General features: G+C 41.4%; 1 protein-coding gene across 3 annotated transcripts in view; it reads right to left on the reverse strand.

Moving 5' to 3' along the window:
• Positions 1-15,611, reverse strand: part of LOC101551916 (protein HIRA) — a 91,384-nt gene that overhangs the window by 5,613 nt on the left and 70,160 nt on the right. For 2 of the 3 annotated variants that reach the window (XM_055119578.1, XM_055119580.1), the window contains one exon: positions 15,006-15,169. In XM_055119578.1, the coding sequence (XP_054975553.1) occupies positions 15,006-15,169 (164 nt within the window). Of the gene's footprint in view, positions 1-12,912; positions 13,002-15,005; positions 15,170-15,611 lie in introns of all 3 variants that reach the window. The other variant, XM_055119579.1, reaches the window with a different exon arrangement.

Here is a 15,611-nt window from a genome sequence, read left to right on the forward strand (position 1 = left end):
TTATCTGATTTAGTTTCATTTTTTTTTTCTTTTTGGGTCACACCCAGCGATGCACAGGGGTTACTCCTGGCTCTATACTCAGGAATTACTCCTGGTGGTGCTTGGGTGACCATATGGGATGCTGGGGATTGAACCCAGGTCAGCCTCGTGCAAGACAAATGCCCTACCCGATGTCCTATCACTCCGGCCCCATCTGATAAAACAAAATAAAAGCAAAGGAAAGACCATACAAATTCAAATTAATGAATAAAAAAACAAACATCCAAAAACCTGCAGAGGGTCAGAGAGATATTTTGCACGATGGAGTCCTGGATTCAAATCCTGGCACCACATACTTCCCTGAGTACTGTTCTGCTGGAATTAGACCCCTGAACACCAAGCTGCAGAGTCCTTGAGCAGCAACTATAGGTATAACCCCCAAACCAACAATAATCAAACCTATAACTAAAGTAAAGGATGAAAGACAGTTGCAGCAAAGGGCTGAGAATTACTTATCTTGGTTATAGCATGTGCTGCCTATGTGGAAGGACTTGGTTTGATCCTCAAGGAAAGAGCAAAAAAACCAAAACAAACCACCAAACCCGAAGCTACATAACTAAACACACAGATGAGAAAAAAACCACCCTCAAAACAGTCAAAAAATTTGTGCTATTTTATTCTTGCTTCTCTTTCTGACTCCCTGGTGCAGCACAATTAGAAAGAAGTTGCTTAGCTATTATTTCTTCTTTGGGATGGAAGGAAAAAAATGAAAATTACTTCTAATTTTTAAGATTGCAACATGAATGCCCAAGGGACTAGTTTTTTGTCTTGCCCAACTCAAGAGTGCTGACAGAAACACTGTGGTATATGAGAGCTGCAGGAGAGGCAGGCCTGTGGGTACCTGAGAGCAAAGAATTATGAACAGTACTACACATATGTATGTATGTATATATACATATATGTGTAGTACTGTATATATATGTGCATATATATATACATTGTTATATATATACATTGTTTTATATATATAAAACAATGTAGGGGTTGGAAAGATGCAGAAGTGAGACTCTCAGCAAAACTAAAGACATCTAAAAAGCAGTCATAAATATTGGGGGGGAAAAAGCACATGCAAAGGCCTGATTTGTGAGTCTTCAGAATGAAGCCAGTCAATAAATACTGCAAAAGGTACCTGCTTTTTTTTTGGGGGGGGGGGGCAAGGGAGAGCTTCCCAAGCAGTGTTCAGACCTGGGAGCCCCTCACGGTAATTCTCAGTCAACTGGGAAGGCAGTTGAATGCCAGGGCCCCAAGATGAGCTGGTCAAACTCTGTAGTACTGTGGATTATGGGGGTCACTCTGGCAGTGCTGGGGGCCTCCAGGGATGTTGGGGTCCATATGGTGCCAGGGATCAAACTGGGGTAAGCTGCCTATAAGGCCTTTAACCTTTGTACTATCTCTCTAGGCCCAAAGTGGCTGTTTTATTTTTCTTTGTTTGGGGGTCACACCTGGAGTGCTCAGGGCTTACTCCTGATTCTTCACTCAGAGATCATTCCTGTGGGTCCTAGGTACCAATATGGGGTGCCGAGTATCAAACTTGGGTGGGCCATGTGTAAAGCAAGCACCCTACCTGCTGCACTATCAGTCTGGCCCTCTTTCCTTCTCTGTCTCATTTATTTTTTTTTAAATTATTTTTTTTTCTTTTTGTGTCACACCTGGCAATGCTCAGGGGTTACTCCTGGCTCTGCACTCAGGAATCACTCCTGACGGTGCTCGGGGGACCAGATGGGATGCTGGGAGTAGAACCCGGGTTGACTGCGTGCGGGGCAAACACCCTACCGGCTGTACTATCGCTTCAGTCCCTGTGTCATGTTTTTTTTTTTTTTGCTTTTTGGATCATACCCAAAAAGCAGTGCACAGGGGTTACTCCTGCCTCTGCACTCAGGAATTACTCCTGGCAGTGCTGGGGACCATATGGGATGCTGGGAATCGAACCTGTGTTGGCTGTGTGCAAGGCAAATGCCCTACCCGCTGTGCTATCACTCCAGCCCCCCGTCTCATATTTTAATACAAATGCTCAATAATCAAATGATTACAAGGCAAAGAAATGGAAACATGAACCATTCTAAGCACCAAAATAAATCTAATATGAACCTTTAAGAAACGTGGCGGGCAGGATCGATAATACAGTGGGTAGGGTGCTTGCCTTGCATGTGGCCAACCTTGATCTCCAGAACACCATATGGTCCCCTGAGCCCCACCAGGAGTGATTCCTGAGTGCAGAGCCAAGAGTAACCGCTGAACACCACCAGATGTGGCCCCCAAACCAAATATGTACAAGGGAATGAGACTAGATAACAAAACAGAAATCAGGAAAACAACATGAAAACATCAATAGGAAAAAAAAAAGCCAGGTTAGAATTCTGATATTCAAAACATATATGGGATCTGGGGATATGGTGCTGGGAAAGAAGCATGTGGTATGAGGGACAGAACTCAGGGTCTCATACTTTCCAGGCATGTGTTCAACTTCTTGAGCTACGTTATTTAAGTGTTTTATTTTTGGCTTTTTGGGTCACACCTGGCAATACTCAGGTCCTGGCTCTGCACTCAGAAATCACTCCTGACGGTGTTTGGGGACCATATGAAATGCCAGGGATTGCACCTGTGTCAAATGCATGCAAGGCAAATGCTCTACCCACTGTACTATCACTCTGGCCCCTTAAGTTTTTTTTTTGTTTTAACTACACCCCAAGATGCTTAGGGGTTACTCCTGGTGGTGCTAGGAGGACCAGATGAGGTACCAGGGATTAAATCTAGGTTGGTTCTTGAACCCAGGCCACCACATGCAAGGCTAGCACCCTACCTGATATACTATCTCTCCATTCCCTATTTGGTTACTTTAAAATAAATTGTATTTCTGTTGTAATTCCTTATTATTAGCATATTTTATACTCAATTACTAAAAGCAATTATAATAGATGTTTGATTTTTTTCCCCCTTTCAAATCAATATTTGGTTTCATACAGGATTGGTCTACATTGATTTTTCTTTTTTTTTGAGAATGGGTTTTATTATCCTGATTCTTCCTTTGAATCATTTTGGATTGCATCCCAGGTATTTTATATATTCCAAATAGGACCTCTGGACTCTATTTTAATTCCTCCGTGAAAAAGAGTTTAGAAAAAAACTCTTTCTAAAGAGTTTTTTAGAAACTCTTTCTAGAAAAAAAGCAGATACTACCTGCTTTTCAATGATGTCATTTAAACTATTCTTCTTAAAAAGTTATTTTTATAATAATTTAACACTATCTTTCTAATTAAGCTACAATATTACACTGAAATATGAATTTGGGGGCTGGAGAGATAGTACAGTGGGTGAGGTGCTTGCCTTGCTTTGATCCCCGGCACCTAAGCCCACCAAGGCTTACCTGCTGAATGCAGAACAAGGGTCAGCCCTGAGCAGAGCTGGGTGTGGCCCCACCCCCAAACAAAAAAATTATATATATATATTTTCTGAAATAAAATAATTTTATCTAGGAAATATGAGGAGAGAAAAAGGCCATTAAAGTAAAAGAAAGGAGTTACACAACCCAAGTTGGGATGAGAGGTATTCCAAAATAGAAACAACTTCAGAGTCCAGAATGGATAAAGACAAATATAAAAAATATGAACACTGGGCTGGAGCCATAGCACAGCAGGTAGGGTGTTTGCCTTGCACGCGGCAAACCCGGGTTTGATTCCCAGCATCCCACATGGTCCCCTGAGCACCGCCAGGAGTAATTCCTGAGTGCATGAGCGAGGAGTAACCCCTGTGCATCGCCCGGTGTGACACAAAAAGCCAAAAAGAAAAAAAAAAAGATAAAGAATATGAACACTAATTATAAAACATAAAATTATCGATTATTAGGGCTTTATAGTAAGTGAAATAAGCCAGGCAAAGAAAGGTAAATACCACATAACTTCACTCATAGGTGAAAGATAAAGAAACAAAACAAAAACAATCTTTAAGATTCTACATCTCAAAAGCAATTATATGAGAGAAGGAGATATATGATGGGTAAAAGATAAAGGGGGCTCAAGTGGTTATAGTGTATGGCAACTAGACTTTTGATAGTGATTATATTATTGTATATACAGATGCTCTCAAGCATAACATTGTACACCTGAAATTTGTATAGCATTATAAACCATTATTATTATTATAAATTGATTTATGGAATCACCGTGAGAACAGTTACAAAGCTTTCGGGTTTAAGTCTCAGTCATACAATGATGAAACACCTGTCCCTTTACCAGTGCACATTTTCCACCACCAAAAAACCCCAGTATACTCCCCCATCCCACACCCTCCTTCTACCTGTGTAGCAGATGATTTTCACATTACTCTCTCTACTTTGATTACACTTTGATTCAACACCAGACCAACCATTATTATTTGGGATTTTCCCTCAACACTCAGACCTGCTGAAAAGGCAATACTAGACAATTTGTTTTTTTTTTTTTTGCTTTTTTGGGTCACACCCAGCGATGCTCAGGGGTTACTCCTGGCTTTGCACTCAGGAATTACTCCTGGCGGTGCTTGGGGGACCATATGGGATGCCGGGGATCGAACCCGGGTTGGCCGCGTGCAAGGCAAACGCCCTACCCGCTGTGCTATCGCTCCGGCCCTGACAATTTGTTTTCTATTTCTGATTATGAATAGCATATAAACAGCATATGATTCAGGTTTTGGAATTCTGAAATTTTAATAAACCAATATTATTTTAATAAAAACAAAACAAAGAAACATCAGCTCTGGTCCCCTGCTGGATATTAACCTAAATATTTTAGGCTTCATCAGGTAATTGCCCCTTTTCCTCCTCCCAGAGAAGCTTATAATGCTCTTGTGAGCACCCCAATCCCCTGAGTTTATCTTTAACCTTCCCTTTGTTTTACCTCTCATTGTCATAATTCACCAAGTCATTCTTTGTTACTTATAAGTCAAACTTTCTGATAACTCTGGACTTTGTATTTGTAGTGAATGACTTGCTTTTCTATTTCTCTTATAGCCTTTTCATATTTTACTGTAGAGTAATATTATTTGGTAAATACAGAAAGATCATCAATGCTATGCTCCTAAAATCTGGGAGCTGATTTATTCTGATATATATCTACTCTTGGGCACCCATCATAATTATTTAACTCAGGCTTTGGGTGTCGTAGTTCCCAATACCCTACAAAGGGAGGTCCTGCGTGGGACTGAGATGGACACAGTGTGAGCGGGGAAGCTATCCTGGCATTTGAATGACAATCTAGAAAGCATAAAAGCATGGTCTTGATGCAATCTGCTATGGACTTGAGACAGGACCTCCATGGGGAAAGACAAGGTGAACTGACCTGAGGACTTAGTCTGAGATTTATGGTAAAAGCCTTGCCCCCAGAGCCCAGAGCACTAAGTTTGGAATCTATATCTCTTACTGTGTTTATCCAAATAACTTCAAGTATTAATAAGAAGTAAGCTTAATTGTTTTGTAGATACAATTAAAGAAAAGAAAAAAGCAATATAGATGTACCTGGGAGACAGAGTGTCTCCTTGAGTTAATCTCCCCAAGAAAACTGCCTCCACCGAAATGGTTTACCTCTGTAGATGATCAATCACACCTATGTGTAGTCCTATACCTCAACCCCCTTCAGATGTTCTATAAGTATACTTATAGACCATTATAAGTATATAATGCACTAAAAAGGCCATTTTTACGATCTATCCATGAGCCCCCTGTCTCTTTGTTCCTTTGCTGGGGAGGCCTGGAGAAGAGACTCTTGGCCACTGAACACACGTGTTTCGCACCCACACTTTTGAACTCATCCTCCCCACCAAAAAACAAACAAACAAACAAAAAAAAACCCAAGCCCCCAAACTAAATATAAAGGAGTACAGTAAAGCAGGAAATAAGGAGTAAAGAGCTATGAAACCTGGGGTGAAGGGATAGTACAGGAGGTAAAGCACTTGCTTTACAAGGAATTCAAATATCCCATACCACATATGTCTTGTGTGACAGAAAAATCAAAACCAAAACTAATCAAACTAGAAAAGCTATGAAACAGAAAACAACAATGAGAATACTAATTCTATCTGCCAATAGTTAAAATTATAAATGGGTTAATATCCGCCCCTCCCATACCCACTAAATGGATACAACACAAGATCCAAGTACATGCTGTCTAGGGAAGTACTCACTTTAAACCACACATAGCACACACATAGGTTGAAAGTGAAAGGCCAGAAAAAGAAAAAGGTATCTCCTGGCTCAAGTTTGTGGCTTACTGTAGGTATAAAGGTGAGTCTGATCTCTGGCTCTACAGCAAGTGTGCAATCGCTGACACACTAAAACCAAGTGTGTAACACTAGTGAGCCCCTCAACCAAGGGTGTGCGCTCTTAAATTAGAACAACAATGACAACAACAAAGAATGATGGGGAAGTAAAAAATGAAATTCCATGAATAGAAAAGGGGTGATTATACTTGTGCCATACAAAGAGTAAAATGCTATTGTCAGGGGGCCAGAGATATATGCAGGAGGTAAGGCATTTGTCTTGATGCAGTCATGGTGGCTGGGATCCTGAATAAAACCCCTGGCACCACGTATGGTCTCCTAATGAGTGCCAGGGGTCACCCCTGTGCACAGGGCCAAGAATAGTCCTTGAAGCACCCTGCTGCCAGGTGTGGACCCAAACTTCAAGTTAAAAACAAAACCAAAACCACTACAGTGAAAAAGGACAGTTTATAATAACACAATGGTCAGTATCCCTGAAGATGTAGGAATTAGGAATATATTTAGAAACTTGACCAAAAGTCAAGTTTCTAAATAGATGAATTAAACATCTGATCAAAAGAACAAACAGTTTTAGGTACTGGACTTCAAATACCATTTCAACAAACAGAATATGAAAGACCAGTAAGAAATACAGGACCTAAAAATATTTATTTTTCATTGCTAGATATTTCAGATTGTGGAGGTCAAATCTGAGTTAGAAAATGAAAAGGTATAGGGATTAAGATAGTACGTCCTACTGCCCAGGCACTTTCAAAGTCACAAGAGTCATCTTTTGGAACTCTGAAAACAGTCTGCATCAATAATCAAACTGATGATGGTCATTGGATCAATGATTAACTGGACCAAACAGACAATTTAAAATACATTTTATCCAATAAAAAAAAACATATTTTATAAAATAGGTGAACCATTCTCCAGGATAGGTGTTGGGTCACAGAACAAGACTCAGTAAGTTTTAAGAGGATGAAATCATAAAAGTATTTTTTTCTAAATACAATGAAACTATAAATCAATAAATTAAAAAATGGAAAATAGTAATAGTAATAGTACAGCAGGTGGGACATTCGCTTTGCATGTGGCTGACCCAGGCTCAATCCCTGGCATCCCATATGATCCCTTGAGCAATGCCAGGAGTAATTCCTGAGTGCAGAGTCAGGAGTAACCCCTGATCATCTCCAGGTATAATCCAAAAAAGCCAAAAACAAACAAGCCAAAACAAAAAAAAAAGAAAAGAAAAGAAAAGAAAAGAGGGAATTTTTTTTTCCTAAAATTATTTGGAAATTGGGACTGGAGCATCGGATAGCACAGTGGGTAGGGCGTTTGCCTTGCACAAGTCCGAACTGGGTTCGAATCCCAGCATCCCATATAGTCCCGAGCACTGTCAGGAGTAATTTCTGAGTGCAGAGCCAGGTGTTATCCCTGTGCATAGCTGGGTGTGACCCAAAAAGAAAAAAAAATTATTTGGAAATTAAACAAAAATTATTCAAGATTTAAAGAAACCTGGGAACACAGCCGAGTAGTATAAGTTCCTTTAATAAGAGTCACAAAGTTTGATCCCTGCCCCCCCAAAAAAATTACAAGAGAATGTAAATGTATTTTGAGACAAACAAAAACACATTAAAAATTATGAGACACACACACACACAAATTATGAGACACAGCAAAGGCACTGGCTAGGAAGAAATACCATTAAAATCACTGAACAAAAGATCTCAAATCAATTACATAAATCTTCGCTTATAAATGCACAAAAATAAAAAAGATTAAACACTGTAATTATATGCAAATAAGATAATAGATTAAAAATGGACAAATTGCTAGAAACATGATCAAGACTTATTAAAAAAATAGAAAATGTGATCCAATCTTTAACTAGAAAAATTAAACCAGTAATCAAAACCCCCCCACCTCAAGAAAAAAGTAGAACCCAAATGTCTTCACTGGTGAATTTTACCAAGCATTTAAAATATTAACACAAATCCTCTATCGGGAGTATTTCCAAATTAAATCTGTGAGACCACCAGTACTCTGACATCACACACTATAAGAAAAATACTACAAATATCCCTTTTGAACACTGAAAAAGATCCTGAACCAAATATCAGCAAATAGCATTCAACAACTCACTGAAAGGATTATACTTTATGGCCAAGTAGCACTTACTACTGGAATGCAAGATTGTTTAACAAAAACCAATTACTATAATATTCCTTTCACATTAACAAAATGAAGGGAGAAATAAATTACAAGACCAACCTCAATTGTTAAAATCCAATACTTGTTCATTATTAAGGGGTCAGAGATATTATTTCAGCGGGCTGAGCACATGCTTTGTACACGAGAGACCTATGTTCCTATGTCTGGTTCTCATGGTCCCCAGGCAGTGGTGGGAGTGACACTTGAGCAATACCGGGAGTACTTCCAAATACTGCTGTGTGTGACCCCAAGCCAAGAATAGACAAAGAAACTCAACAGACTAGTAACAAAAGGAAATCATCTCAATGTAAGAAAGACTGCATATAGAAAATCCAAAGCTAACAATGTTAAAATTGAAAGCTTTTTCTTTAAGGTCAGAGCAGGACTAGAATGCCTATCATAGCCACTTCTATTTAGGGCAGAAGTCACAGGCAGAACTATGGGAAAAAAAAAATCTCAAAATGAATCCAAATTGGAAAGAAAGAGAATAGATTTATCTGACTGCAAATGTAATCTTTTTTGTTGTTGTTGCAGGGTTGGGGAGGTCAGACCTGGCAGTGCATGGGGGGCTACAATTAAATCAGGGTCAACCTTATGTACAGCAAGTGACTTTCTCTGGGAGATAATGTGATATACATAGAACACCCTAATGATCCTACAAAGATGTAGTAGGATTAATGCAGGAATTCAACAACTTTAACAAAAATCTGCCATGTTTTTGAGTTTGAGCTCCAGTACTGCAAGAAGGAAAAGGGGGGATGCTAAATAGTTCAGAGCCAGGGAGATAGTACAATGGATAAGGCACTTGCCTTACATGCAACTGATCTGGGCTTAATTCCTGGGATCCCATATGGTCCTCCAAGACTGTCAGGAGTGATGCCTGAGCAAACAGCCAGGAGTAAGCTCTAAGTGCAGATGGGTGTGTAGCCCCAAGACACACACACACACACACACACACACACACACACACACACACACACACACACACACACACACACAACTGTTCAAGGGTAAAGTTCTGAACATGCAAGGCCCTGAGTAAGCTCTAAGTACAGATGGGTGTGTAGCCCCAAGACAGACAGACAGACAGACAGACAGACAGAAAGACAGACAGATACACACACACACACACACACACACACACACACACACACACACACACACACTCTAAACTGCTCAGGGCAAAGTCTTGAACATGCAAGGCCCTGAGTTTGATTACTGACACTTTAAGCACCACTGGGGTGGCTCTGATGGCCTCCAGCACCAATGGCATGAGTAACACCCCAAAATGAGTATCTGGTCTGACTGAAATAACTGGGGTACTTTAAATGCTTGGAAGGTTCCCCCATTACTCCCAACCCTGAACAAAAATTGTGCTTCTACACACTAACTTCTATCTTATCTATCTTTCTGAATAAGAGAAAATGTTCAAAAGTAACGACAACAGTGCTGGGGAGATAGCACAGGGGTTAATGTGCTTGCCTTGCATGTGTCCTATCACTAACTCTGCATATGGTCCCTGAGTATTATCAGTTATCAACCTTGACACAAGTCATGAGCAGTCCTTGAGTATTGCCTGATGTGATCCAATCCTTCCTACCGCTCAAATAACGAGCACCAAAAAACCAAATCAGAAATCAGAGTGAATCAGAAAAGGCAGATGATCCAGGGAAGAGAATAAATTAAAAGAGAAAAATGTAAAGTCACAGAGATGGTATAGTAGGCTGGGCTCTTGCCTTGCATGTAGATCTCCAGTACCACATATGGTCTCTTAACCCCACTAGGAATGATTCCTGAGCACAGAGCCAGGAATAAGCCTGAGCACATCTGGGTGTTGTTGCCCCCATTCCCACTCCAACATAGTGCTTTAATTCTGTAATAAGATCAGCCAATTCAGAACAACCCTATCTGCTGAGAAAAGGGGATAATAATGATTAAACAGAAACAAACATTAAGACATTTAACCTCCAGTGACAAGTAATCAGACCAAAATATGAGGAAGGTAGGAATATGGAGAGAGTATCTTTGTCTTTGGAACATTTACTCATGAAGAAGAGACTGGTTATGTTTCTGTCAGATATTAGAAGGGAACCAAAACAGGGCCCTCTAGGGCTGCTGGAAAAGTGGAGGCCCCTGGAAAATCACCCTTTCTTTGTGCTGGTACCCAAAGGGATGAACTCTAGAAATGGGTAAACTGGAAGTAAAACAATCACTTATAGCAACTAGTGTCCAGTTTTAAGTTCCCAGGCAGCCTGGAAACTTTGATTCCTAAACTAGATTGTGAAGGCCTTGTGAGCTGGATAGTTCTAGAGCTGATGGTGGCAAATAAAGTTTTCTGTGGAAAAAGGCATCATCACCTGAGATCTCAAACCACTTATACCAATAACTTTTAAATATTATATCCAGCAGACAGGTAAAATCAACCAGACAACTTAATAAGACAGTATGAACGAAAACCAGCTCAGACAAGGCAACTGAAACAGAGAGCCTCAATACTACAACTCTCAGACATACAATGTTGAAATAAAATAACCAAACTCAAGCAAATTAAAAGAGTAAGTTGAAATCTGGAGGGAATTGAAACTATAACTGACATGGATTTTAAAAGGACAGGACATTCTATTTTTCTGAGGATAGGGAAAATGAAAAGAAAACTATAATCAAAGAGAACCTAGGAAAACCCACAGGACTGAACAAAATATACAGAATTTTGTGAAGTTTCAAATTACCAAGAGGCTTCCAAAAGAATTTAAAAAACAACGGAAATTAAATTTGTGGCTGACTTATTAGCACTAGAGGATGCCAAAAGTCTGTGGCACAGTACCTTCATAGCTCTAAGAACTGACTTTGAACATAGGATTTCAAATTAAGATCCATTACATTAAAATGAAAATGCAATAAAAAACATAGGAGACCCAAGTACAGACCATTGTGATGACCTACCCTCCGTGACCTTTCTGATCTCAACACCCTTCTATCTGTATTCTGTTCCTATTGCACACTATAACTTCTCAACTCCAGACCATTATATTTGCCTGGATGTTTTCCTACCAAATACGCATGGACCTCTATCGCTCTTTTTCCTGGTTTCTGGTCAGTTAGGCTTTCTTAAATCATTCAATATAAAATGCCAGTATTTGTATTCTCCTATCTAGTTCTTTTCACAGCACCCACCTCTATTAATATATTATATATACTTATTTGTTTAGAATGAGTCTCTGTCCACAGAATGTAGCTCTCTGGCGGTGGGGTTTCAGCTGGCCCTGTCTCACTGCTGCCATCCCTTGGTCACAACAGGTGCTCCATCAACTCTTGACTCAGGTCTAACCAACCTGTTTCTTTCCAAACTCAATCTGTGCACTAGCATTCACTTGTGAAAGACAAGTAACTCTGGAAGTGACCACATGTCCAACTCTTCCTTAGCCTTACCCATTTTATCTTATTTTATCTTATTTTTTGCTTTTTGGGTCACACCTGGTGATGCACAGGGGAATCCCTGGCGGTGCTCAGGGGACCATATGGGATGCTGGGAATCAAACCCCGGTTGGCCGTGTGCAAAGCAAACACCCTACCTGCTGTGCTATTGCTCCAGCCCTTATCCATTTCATATCTACTTTGCCCACCCACCAAATCCTGCTGGTTTTGCCTCCAAAATACATTTTGAATCTGTTTCCTTTTCCCTTTCCATGGCTATCACACTGATCCAAGTCACCATCATCTTCTACCAGGACCGTTGGAAAACTTGTTGAAAGAGAAACTGTTTTCCTATCCATTCAGATAAACTCTGTGCAAACTCCTTTTATAGCCTCTGCTGCCCTTGCATGATCTACTTACTGTGCTCTCTTGCCTCACTTTATAACATCCCTTCCTTTGCTTAATACCATGTTCCAGGCACCGAAGTTTCAATGGATCAAGTCTTCTTTGCATTTACTAACGTTTCTACCAGTAAACTCGTCCCAGTCCTCTGTAGAGATGGCCCATTCTGATCCTTGGATTTCACCTCAGATATCTTCTGAGGTCTTCCAGGGCCACTCTTTCCAAGGCAAACTTATCTTGCTGTTCTTTCTGAGCAAACACATAGTATAAAACTTGTCTTGTGGACTGTGTTACTTACTTGATTATTTCTGACTCCCTGAATACTCTGACTTCCACATAGGCAGGATCTTTCATCTTTATTACTTAGCAAATGCACAATCCCTACCAGGTAGCCTTCCTTAGCTCAGGTGTGAGACTGAGTGCTCCCAAGGCCTGATGATAACACTCCTACCAGATTGTGCAGTGCTAGCTAGTATCATACCCTCACACTAATGTTGGGCCTCAAGGCAGTATGCTGAGGTTGTATGTTAAAGAATTTCAAAGCACTCTGGCTTATAAAAAACTTTCACTGTTCAAGAGAATTCTTGTGGCAAGAATGAAAGAAGCACCTACCACTACCGTTGACTCCCACTGGCTTCCAGTGGAGTAGTGAACCGGACCCAGTAAGTCCTTGCATATTTCTCGTAGTCGATATTCAAACCCTAATTACAGAAAAAAAACAAAAACAAAAACAAAAAACAAAACAGAACAGAAATAGGAACACATTACAAAAAGAAATAAAAAATCAAGAATATGCTAAGTAGTTGTATCTATCAAAGCAGACTGGACAAAGGCTTATTTACTATGGTCAGAATGCCTCTTGCATATCTCTTATTTTGGGGCACTAAAACCTAAGGACAGTTTCTCACCCAACCCCTTGACAACATAAACAGCATCCCGTGTGTTGGGCCCATGGGAAATCTGAGATGTGACTAGCTCTAGGATAAACTCACCAAGGTAATGGGGAATATGGGAAATTGTTGAAGGAGGGGGGCAGGTTGGTCAGTTTTATATGAGAAGATGTTTTGGCAGCTGGTGTAAGAAAATAGCAGGGTCAGGAGGAAGGAGACAGTAAAGGGCTGAATTTAGATTGAGGAGGGCATCAATGAGCAAAACAGAAGGAAGCAGGTGCAGGCCTATCAACTCATGGATTATGGGTATAGCAGGTAGAGTAACTGACATGAAGGCTGGAGGGGGGTGGTACCTGCCAATTAAATACAGGGTATGGATGAAATCACCCAAAGATAAGAATGGAGAATTAATGAGATGAAGCTAGAATCTGAGGAATTTACAAAGTGAGTGTCTCTCCCTTTAAAGCTTGTGTTCTTTCCCTACTGCGGAAGCAAGGAACAGAGAAGAAAGTGAATTGTGCGTGGATATCGATCGGGTCAGGTATACAGAAGAAGGGAGAAGAGAATTGGTAGAAGTGATCACATAGGATCCAAAAAAGGTAATGAGTTTATGCAGGGATCTGACCTGATCAACACCAAAGTATAAAAGGAGAGAGCCAGGGAAGTATTCTTGGAGAACAGGGTACAAGGCCTAGGATGTGAGAAATACCCCCACAAAGGTGTGAGGGCTTCTTAAGATTGAGTACTTAGAGAAGTCACCACACATACTGGGCAGTAACAGAGACAGAGAAGGAAGAGAAAGCTGAAGAGAGAAGAGAGGGGGCCTTTGAGTCTAGTTAGCTATATTGGTGGTTATCAAAGGTGTAGATATACATAGTTACAGGATCACAAGCACCATGGCAAGTGATTTCTGAGAGTTACATGTGTATGGGTTTGCATATTTTCCTATCTTTTCTATATATAATTTTCTTCCCTCTAGATCAGGAATAAAATGAGAAGTATTTTTAAAGTAAAACAAAGCCAGCATAGGCTACTCTGTAACCAGACCTGTGGCTACATGGTAATTCAGGAGGCGTTCAAGGGGGCTAGTCCCAGGCAAAAGCTCTGGGGGCCAAGCTCATGTGAGAAGACTGTTATGAAAGATACTGGTTTAGCAGAGTTCTGAAAAAGAGGCTGCTGGAGGTTACCTAAGAATAGTACGGCCACCACTTCCAGCACACCAGGCTTTCTGTTGACCAAGATGGAAGGTGGTAAGGGGGAAAGGTGGAACTAAAGATATTGGGAGGGGACACAGGAATTCTTTAAGAGGCCTGGCTGGGCTGGAGAGGTAGGCAGGCCCTGTCAGGGGAACAGGAACTGAGGACGGGAAGAGAAGTCAGGCTAACTGGACACTGTGAAAAGATGCTGTCCCTTGTGGTGTTCGGCTTGCTGAGTATTTGCCCTCTAAGGTGATAGAGGGTTTGGAGCCAGAGCTCTGTATCTACTCCTTCTGGCCTGTCTTCCTGAGCATCCTCCCCCAACTCTTTTTCTTTCCTGGCACTCAGCGTCTACTTCATTCAGGGGCTGGGGCTGGATGACTGCAGAACTACCCAGATCACAACAGACCTGGTAGATGGGGCACTGATGGTTCACCTCACTGATGGGAAAGCAGGAAGCCAGGACATTTGGGAGTGTCGATGGGAGACCAAGAAGAAACGTACAGAGAGCCCTGAGCCACCAAACCTCTGCTGTAATTCATGGGCTTTCAGGATGGTCATGCTGGGATGGGGATCAAGCCAGGCCTGGGAGAATGGAGGGAGCCACCAGGGACCTCACCTTCATTTACTAGGTACCGCGTGTAGAGGAGGAGCCAATGGCGGTACTCATGGCTGGACTGCAGAGTGAGGGCTGCTGCAACCTGGTTCTCCAGATAGGCGAGGGTAGTCTCCTGCTGCACCACATGAGGCACGGAGAAGAGACGAGCCGCCTGCCTTCCAGAACTGTAGAGAGCAGCAGAGCATGATGAAACAGCACAGACCTCCGAAAGCAGAAGGCTGCCACAGCACATCAAAGGGTAACAACTGAGGAGCCAGTAGGGGGACAGACTAGATACTAGTTCTGCAGTTCCAAATTTCTAGTCAGGGGCCTCTTGGCTGCTCTAGCACCCCAGGTATCTCCTACCCTGCACTTTGGCTAGCCCCTGAGCTGAAAGAACAGTGGCTTACACCCCTGACCCAAAATACTGCCCACCAATACTTTCCATGACTCAGAGGAACTCAGACTGCCATGTTAGCCTTGAAGTGGCAGGGCCTGCATCTGAGCCCCTCAAGATAATACCCAGTAACTTGTGCTGAGCAGATGATGCGTACTGGGGACAGTTAACCAGGAAGCAGGCCTAGGTGGGACAGTGATTGCATAACCCAATCACTACCCCTTACTGCA

This window comes from Sorex araneus, chromosome 11 (assembly GCF_027595985.1).
Source record: "Sorex araneus isolate mSorAra2 chromosome 11, mSorAra2.pri, whole genome shotgun sequence".
NCBI classification, from domain to species: domain Eukaryota; kingdom Metazoa; phylum Chordata; class Mammalia; order Eulipotyphla; family Soricidae; genus Sorex; species Sorex araneus.